The 9,377-nt window shown below is 37.7% G+C and overlaps 1 protein-coding gene across 2 annotated transcripts in view; it reads left to right on the forward strand.

Annotated features, from left to right (window-relative positions):
* LOC125171301 (solute carrier organic anion transporter family member 1B3-like) overlaps positions 1–9,176 on the forward strand; it is a 76,626-nt gene extending 67,450 nt beyond the window's left edge. Inside the window, exon 17 of one of the 2 annotated variants that reach the window (XR_007154250.1) lies at positions 8,897–9,018. Coding sequence is in view for 1 of the 2 variants with exons in the window: in XM_047868619.1 (XP_047724575.1) it covers positions 8,897–9,104 (208 nt within the window). In the remaining variant the exon portion in view is untranslated. Of the gene's footprint in view, positions 1–8,896 lie in introns of both variants that reach the window. The other variant, XM_047868619.1, reaches the window with a different exon arrangement.
* The last annotated feature ends 201 nt before the right edge of the window (positions 9,177–9,377 follow it).

The raw sequence follows: 9,377 nt of genomic DNA on the forward strand, positions 1-9,377 counted from the left end.
TGTTGCTCAGTATGATCCTAGCCCCTAAAACCACAGTAGAAAAAAAAAACCAAAACTCTGTGTCCCAAAACTGAGGCAAAGTTCAAAGACAAAATGTAAATTGGAAAAAGAAGGTGTAACTTATAACCATCGAATATATAAACCACATCTTTATCCATTCATCAGTTGATGGACATTTAGGCTCTTTCCATAATTTGGTTATTGTTGAAAGTGCTGCTATAAACATTGGGGTACAAGTGCCCCTATGCATCAGCACTCTGTATCCCTTGGGTAAATTCCTAGTAGTGCTATTGCTGGGCCATAGGGTAGATCTATGTTTAATTTTTTGAAGAACCTCCACACTGGTTTCCAGAGCGGCTGCACCAGTTTGCATTCCCACCAACAATGCAAGAGGGTTCCCGTTTCTCCACATCCTTTCGAGCATCTATAGTCTCCTGATTTGTTCATTTTGGCCACTCTGACTGGCGTGAGGTGATATCTGAGTGTGGTTTTGATTTGTATTTCCCTGATGAGGAGTGACATTGAGCATCTTTTCATGTGTCTGTTGACCATTTGGATATCTCCTTTGGAAAAGTGTCTATTCATGTCTTTTGCCCATTTCTTCACTGGATTTCTTGTTTTTGGGGTGTTAAGTTTGGTAAGTTCTTTATAGATTTTTGATACTAGCCCTTTACCCGATATGTCATTTGCAAATATCTTTTTCCATTCTGTCGGTTGCCTTATAGTTTTGTTGGTTGTTTCCTTTGCAAGTGCAAAAGCTTCTTATCTTGATGAGGTCCCAATAGTTCATTTTTACTAGTAATTTAATTCCCTTGCCTTTGGAGATGTGTCAAGTAAGAAATTGCTGCAGCTGAGGTCAAGAGGTTGTTCCCTGCTTTTTCCTGTAAGGTTTTAATGGTTTCCTGTCTCACATTCAGGGCTTTCATCCATTTTGAGTTTATTTTTGTGTATGGTGTAAGAAGGTGGTCTAGTTTCATTCTTTTGCATGTTGCTGTCCAGTTCTCCCAGCACCATTTGCTAAAGAGACTGTCTTTTTTCCATTGGATGCTCTTTCTTGCCTTGTAAAAGATTAGTTGGCCATACATTTTTTGGTCCAATTCTGGGTTCTCTATTCTATTCCATTGGTTTTTGTGTCTGTTTTTGTGCCAATACCATACTGTCTTGATTACACGTTTGTTGTAGAGGGTAAAGTCTGGGATTGTGATACCTCCTGCTTTGGTCTTCTTCTTCAATATTACTTTGGGTATTCAGGGTCTTTTGTGGTTCCATAACAATTTTAAGATCATTTGTTCTAGGTTTGAGAAGAATGCTGGTGCAATTTTGACTGGCATTGCATTGAATGTATAGATTGCTCTGTGTACTATCGACATTTTAACAATGTTTGTTCTTCCAATCCATAAGCAGGCAATCTTTTTCCATTTCTTTGTCTCTTCTTCAAATTCCTTCATAAGCTTTCTATAGTTTTCAGCATACAAGTCTTTTATATCTTTGGTTAGGTTTATTCCCAGGTATTTTATGATTTTTGGTGCAATTGTAAGTGGGATCAGTTTCTTTATTTCTTTTTCTGTTGCTTCATTATTGGTGTACAGAAATGTAACTGATTTCTGTACATTGATTTTGTACCCTGCAGCTTTGCTGAATTCATGTATCAGTTCTAGGAGTCTTTTGGTGAAGTCTTTTTGGGTTTTCCTATGTAGAGTATCACGTGGTCTGTGAAAAGTGAAAGTCTGACTTCTTTGCCGATTTTGATGGATTTTATTTCATTTTGTTGTCTGATTGCTAATCACTATGTTAAACAACAGTGGTGAGAGTGGACATCCCTGTCATGTTCCTGATCTCAGGGGGAAAGCTCTCAGTTTTTCCCCATTGAGGATGATATTAGCTGAGGGCTTTTCATATATGGCTTTTATGATGTTTAAGTATGTTCCTTCTATTCCAACTTTTTTAGGGTTTTTATTAAGAAACCATGCTGTATTTTGTCAAATGCATTTTCTGCATCTATTGAGAGGATCATATGGTTCTTATCATTTCTTTTATTAATGTGATATATCACATTAATTGATTTGTGAATATTGAACCAGCCCTGCAGCCCTGGAAAGAATCCCACTTGATCATGGTGAATAATATTTTTTATATGCTGTGGAATTCAGTTTGATAGTATCTTGTTGGGAATTTTTGCATCTATGTTCATCGGGGGTATTGGCCTGTAGTTCTCCTTTTTTGTGGGGTCTCTGTCTGGTTTAGGCATTAAGGTAACAGTGGCTTCACATAATGAGTCCAGAAGTTTTCTTTCTATTTCCATTTTCTGGAACAGCTTGCGAAGGATAGGTATTAACTCTGTTTTAAATGTCTGGTAGAATTCCCTAGGGAATCCATCTGGGATTTGCTGGGAGATTTTTGATAACTGATTCAATTGCTTCACTAGTTATGGGTCTGTTCAAATTTTATGTTTCTTCCCATATGAGTTTTGGTAGTGTGTGGGTGTCTAGAAAACTGTCCGTTTCTTCCAGGTTTTCCTATTTGTTGGCATATAGCTTTTCATAGTATTCCTCTGATAATTCCTCGTATTTCTGAGGGATTGGTTGTGATAAATCCATTTTCATTCATGATTTTTCTATTTGGGTCTTCTCTCTTTTCTTTTTAGAACTCTGGCAAGGGGTTTATCAATTTTGCTTATTTTTCTTTTTGAAAAAATTTTTAAATGTTTTTATATTTTTGAGACACAGAGACAGAGCATGAGCAGGGAAGGGGCAGAGAGAGAGGGAGACATAGAATCCGAAGCAGGCTCCAGGCTCTGAGCTGTCAGCACAGAGACTGATGCAGGGCTTGAACTCATGGACGGGTAGATCGTGACCTGAGCTGAAGTCAGACGCTTAACTGACTGGGCCACCCAGGTGCCCCGCTTATTTTTTCAAAAAAACAACTCTGTTTCATTGATCTGTTCTACAGTTGTTTTTTTTTTTTTTTGGATTCCATATTGTTTATTTCTGCTCTGATATTTATTATTTCTCTTTTTCTATTGGGTTTGGGGTTTCTTTGTTGTTCTGCTTCTAGTTCCTTTAGGTATGCTGTTAGATTTTGTATTTGGGATTTTTCTTGTTTCTTGAGATAGGCCTGGATTGCAATGTATTTTCCTCTTAGGACTGCCTTAGTTGCATCCCAAAGGGTTTGGATTGTTGTGTTTTCATTTTCATTTGTTTCCATATACATTTAAATTTCTTCTTTAATTGCCTTGTTGACCCATTCATTCTTTAGTAAGATGTTTAACCTCCATGCATTTGGAGGTTTTCCAAACTTTTTCCTGTGGTTAATTTCAAGTTTCGTAGCATTGTCATCTGAAAGTGTGCATGGTTTGATCTCAATTATTTTATATTTACTGAGGGCTGTTTTGTGACCCAGTATGTGATCTATCTTGGAGAATGTTCCATGTGCACTTGAGAAGAATGTATATTCTGCTGCTTTAGGATAAAAAGTTCTATATATATCCGTCAAGTCCATCTGGTCCAGTATACTAGTCAGGGACATTGTTTATTCACTGATTCTCTGTAAAGATGATCTGCCCATTGTTGTAAATGGAATATTAAAGTCCCTGCAATTACCACATTCTTACCAATAAGGTTTATGTTTGTGATTAATTGTTTTATATATTTGGGTGCTTCTGTATTCCGTGCATAAACATTTATAATTGTTAGCTCTTCTTGATTGATAGACCCTGTAATTATGATATAATGCCCTTCTTCCTCTCTTGTTAGAGTCTTTAGTTTAAAATCTATTTTTTTTCAGATATAAGTATGACTATTCTAGCTTTCTTTTGACTTGCAATAGCATGATAGATGGTTCTTCATCCCCTCACTTTCAATATGAAGATGTTGTCAGGTCTAAAATGGGTCTCTTGTAGACAGTAAATAGATGGGTCTTTTTTTTATCCATTCTGATACCCTGTGTTTTTTTATTAGAGCATTTAGTCCATTTACATTCAGTGTTATTATTGAAAGATTGGGTTTAGAGTCCTTGTGTTATCTGTTTCAAGTTTCAAGGTTTCATGCTTGTAGTGATGTCTCTGGTGCTTTACAGTCTTTACAACACTCACAGAGCCCCCCTTAAGATCTCTTGTAGGGCTGGTTTAGTGGTGATGAATTCCTTCAGTTTTTGTTTGTTAGGGAAAACCTTTATCTCTCCTTCTATTCGGAATGACATACTTGCTGAATAAAGGATTCTTGGCTGCATATTTTTCCTATTCAGCACGTTGAAAATTTCCTGCCACTCCTTTCTGGCCTGCCAAGTTTCAGTAGATAGGTCTGCTACTACCCTTATGTGTATATCCTTGTAGGTTAACGCCTGTTTATCCTTAGCTGCTTTCAGAATTCTTTCTCCATCTTTGTATTTTGCCAGTTTCACCATGATATGTCTGCAGAAGATCAATTCAAGTTATGTCTGAAGGTAGTTCTCTGTGCCTCCTGGATTTCAGTGTCTGTTTACTTCCCCTGATTGGGGAAGTTCTCAGCTATGATTTGTTCAAGCACACCTTTGGCCCCTTTCTCTCTCTTCTTCTTCTGGAACTCCTATGATACATATATTGTTCCATTTCATTGAATCCCTTAGTTCTCTAATTCTCCCCTTGTGATCCAGAATTTTTTTTTTTATATCTCTTTTTCTCAGCTTCATCTTTTTCCATAATTTTATCTTCTATTTCACCAATCTCCCCCTCTGCCTCTTCAATTCTCGCTGTCAACCACCTCTAGTTTATTTTGTACCTCATTTACAGCATTTTTAATTCAGCATGACTATTTTTTAGTTCCTTGATCTCTGCAGCAATAGGTTCTCTGCTGTCTTCTATGCTTTTTTCAAGTCCAGAGATTAATCTTATGACTGTTATTCTAAATTATTATTCAGTTATACTGTTTATATCTGTTTTGAGCAATTCTTTAGCTGTCCTTTCTTCCTGGAATTTCTTTTGAGGAGAATTCTTCTGTTTCATCATTTTGGCTAGTTTTATGCCCCTTATGTGTTTTAAAAGCTTGTTATGTGTCTTGCGCCTCTGAGAACTACTATATTAAAGAGGGGTAATACACTGTCCAGGGCCTGGCCCTTCAGGAGGTGTTTTTTGGAGAGTGTACTTGCTGTCTGTTGTTGTGAGTTTGGTTACTTTATCTCCCTACTCATAGTGATGTTTTGAACCCTTCACTAGGTGTGCTTTGATTTGTTCCTTGAAGTATCCCCAGAAAGGAAAACAAACAAACAAAAAACACACAGAAAACAAAAACACTCAAACACACGCATAAACAAAAAAAAAAACAAAAACAAAAACAAAACAAAAACAAACATGAGCCACAAGTAAATAAAAGGGTGGAGGAGGTACTGATGGAAGAGGCCTTATCCCATACAAAGAGAGAAATGACAAGGGAGGGGAAAAATAAAGAATAAAAATTGACCAGAAAAACTATATGGCTTAATCCAGAGAGAAAGAGTAAGAAAAATAAAGAAGGAGTAAGGGAAAAAGAAAAAGAAAATAAAGTTATCCATACAGAAACTGTAGGGCTTAATCCAGAGAGAGAGAAAGGAGAATAAAGAAAGAGATTTGGAACATGTATCAAGAGAATGGATTAAATATGTCTGTTTAAACAAGCCAACAACCAGAGTAACCAGACTAGAGGAGGGAAGAGATAAGAAGGAGAAAAGGAAAGAAGAATGTATCTATATAATAAGAATTGTCTGAGAATTAAATCAGGCAATGCAACAGCGCTGGTCTGGAGTAGGGGCCATCTGGTTCATCAGTATCAATCCCACTCCAGTAGATACACAGTTATCAGGTGCGGAGGGGCGTGGTATGGTGTGCGCTGGCCTTGCCTCCACTGTGCCCCCCCCCACCCCGGCTGTCCGTTGCTGAAATCCCACCTTGTTGGTGATGAGGAGAAAATGGTGACACCCCAGTCTCTCCTCTATGGGCCAGGTGTCCCAAACCACTCTGTTTGAGCTGTCCTCACTGTGCTGCAGCTGCAAATGAGGCGTTTTGTCTTGCTCCGCCAACTCCTGTGTCCTGGTGCTTGGCTGGAATTCAAACTCCCGCTCTGTGCACCCAGTACTGGGGAAGCAGCACTCCATGCTGCCCAATAGGTGGTCCCTAACTGGTGGGCACAGGCCAGGCAGCTGACCCCGGTCCCAGTCCGGAGAAAGCCCCTCAGTTAGAGATTGCCTCTCTCTGTCCCAGTCTGTGATTTTTTTTTTTCTTGTCTAGATACAGACCTATGCTTCCCCAGCTGCTCCTTCTCTTCCCTTTGTCTCTCTGCAGAAGGGGATCCCTCCCCTCGGTTCATTTTGTCTCTTCCAGTTCACAGTCACACACCTATGACCCATAAGGTTGTCCTGGTGGGTCCCTGGAAGCCACAGTCTCTTTTCCTCCTGGACTCTTGGAGTTCAAAGTCCTTTAGCTTCAACACTACTTTGTGAGATGAGGGAACTTTGGATCCCCCTACTTCTCCACAATGCTGGCCCCTCCTCCTAGAAAGGATCTTAAATACACATTGCCAAGTGAAAGAAGGCAGTCTAAGAAAACTACTACTTTCTGCCATGAAGTTTGCAATATTGCAACCAGCTGGAGATAACTAACCCTCTTTAGAACTCTTAACACTTTGAAGCTCACTCAAGGGCCTTATCACTTTCCTTTTGGTCAGTTGTGTTCATTGCCTAAAGTACTTTGAAAAGTACTGCCTAGACATTGTCTAAAGTGGAATTTTAAAAAAGAGCAGTGTGTTCTCCAGTGAAGAAACAGCAAAACCTAGTCACCTTATGATTTTTTTGGATTTAATATCTGAGGTAACCAGACAATTGTTCATTCATTTTATCTGGCATAAAAATAATGTGAACAATTCCTACTCCAAGAAGTAGAAATCTACATTATGATATCAATCCCTAACCTAAACCCAGTTTACTCAAGTTTTCTTAGCAACAGTTACATAATCAGAAACACATACTAATTTTTCTCAGTAACAATAGAAATTCTGAAAAGTTTAACATTGTTGTAGAACTACTTGACATAACCCAAGGATGAGACAAATATATTTGAAGGTTTAAAATATTTCTTTTATTATATGTGGGACACCACAACATTCTATTGTAATTTTAATAAATTTAAGCTTATATGGCTCAAAATTCTATAAATCCATTCAGCTTCAATTAAGCCTAATAATTGTTCAAATATTTTTTGTGTGTAAAGCTTATCAATTAGTTAACAATGTCATGAGGCCAGTGAGTGTTTCCTAACCTCCTAGGTCAGTGACGATCAGTCTTTCTTGTTCATTATAATCACCTGAGGAGCTTTAAAAACTGCAAATATCTGTGTCCCATCTTCAGAAATTTTTATTTAATTGTTCAGGGACTGTGGCATGGGCATGGGATTTAAAAAAATCTGCTGGTATAATTCTAATGTGCAACCAAAGCTGAGAATCATGAGAATCGACCATGTGTGCAAGATAATTTAATGTAGCTTTGTTAAAAACTTCCAGTAGGTGGGCTAGATTCCAAAATCTATAAATAACTCACTAAACTCCACATCCAAAAAACAAATAATCCAGTGAAGAAATGGGCAGAAAACACGAATAGACAGTTCTCTTAAGAAGATATCCAGATGGCCAACAGGCACATGAGAAGATGCTCCACGTCACTCCTCATCAGGGAAATACAAATCAAAACCATAATGAAATGTCACCTCATGCCAGTCAGAGTGGCCAAAATGAACAAATCAGGAAACTATAGATACTGGAGAGGATGTGGAGAAACGGGAATCCTCTAGCACTGTTGGTGGGAATGCAAACTGGTGTAGCCACTCTGGAAACCAGTGTGGAGGTTCCTCAAAAAATTAAAAATAGGTCTACCCTGTGACCCAGCAATAGCACTACTAGGAATTTGCCCAAAGGATACAGGAGTGCTGATGCATAGGGGCACTTGTACCCCAATGTTTATAGAAGCACTTTGAACAATAGCCAAATTACGGAAAGAGCCTAAATGTCCATCAACTGATGAATGGATGAAGAAACTGTGGTTCATATACACAATGGAATACTACTTGGCAATGAGAAAGAATGAAATCTGACCATTTGTATCAACATGGATGGAACTGGAGAGTGTTATGCTAAGTGAAATAAGCCATACAGAGAAAGACAGATACCATATGTTTTCACTCTTATGTGGATCCTGAGAAATGTAACAGAAGACCATGGGGGAGGGGGAGGCAAAAAAAAAGAGAGAGGGAGAGAGCCAAACCATAAGAGTCTCTTAAAAACTGGGAATAAACTGAGGGTTGATGTGGGAGGGAGGGGAAAGTGGGTGATGGGTATTGAGGAGGGCACCTGTTGGGATGAGCACTGACGTTGTATGGAAACCAATTTGACAACAAATTTCAAATAAATAAATAAATAAATAAATAAATAAATAAAACTAAAAAAAAAAAAAAAAACACTTCCACTAGGCCATACAGCATGGGCTGTGGACTGCATTTAGCCTATAAACTAAACTTTGGCTCCTGGTTCAATCTAAATGAATTCAATTTGATGATCTGTTAGTTAATTCATTTCCTTCATAGTCTCTTTCCATTACACATGAACTAATCCATCTTTGAGAAAGCTAAACATTCCAAGTATACCTTACTTTTATGGAAAGCATTTAGGTAGATCATTAATCATGCTTAGTTTCTGTGGCTTATATATTCCTTTTAAAATAATTTTAAAAACCCTCCTATGTATCAGTAAAAATAACCACTAGAATTGCTGACTGAATATTCTTATGTATAATTTCAAGTCCCATTTTTTTTCCTCTTAAGGTCTTCTGCATACTGGAGAACAACACTGCAAATTGTTTTAAATGACTGAAATGGAAATTTAATTTTTTTCTCTTTTAACAGAAATACCTACTTGGGCTTGATTGTGAGCTTAAGATTTTCAGCACTTATTCTGCTTGTTGTATTAATTTTCACTATGAAGAAAATATATCAAGGAAAAAATACCAAGGCATCAGAAAATGGAAGAAAAGATATGAATGAAGCAAACTTAGAACCCTTAAATAATGATGGATATTTTGTACCTTCTTCAGACAATGAAGCACATATGTAAGGGGAAGAAAAGAATATGTTGCTGTGTTTTACACTAACATTGTATTAAAGTAGTAGGATGTTATTTTGAGCAGTTCTTGGTCTTTTCACTGAGAGTCCTCACACTCGTCACTTATGAAGGTACAGCAAATCACCTATGAATTTGTCATAATGAACCAGACTATATATAAAAAGGAATGAGAGTACTCTTTGTTCAGGGTATGACTATGCATTTTAGGTGAACATTAATGCAGATGATCCATACAAATTTATAGTGAGAGGTATGGTTAATATG

The sequence above is a fragment of the Prionailurus viverrinus genome, chromosome B4 (assembly GCF_022837055.1).
Source record: "Prionailurus viverrinus isolate Anna chromosome B4, UM_Priviv_1.0, whole genome shotgun sequence".
In the NCBI taxonomy this organism is placed as follows: Eukaryota; Metazoa; Chordata; class Mammalia; order Carnivora; family Felidae; genus Prionailurus; species Prionailurus viverrinus.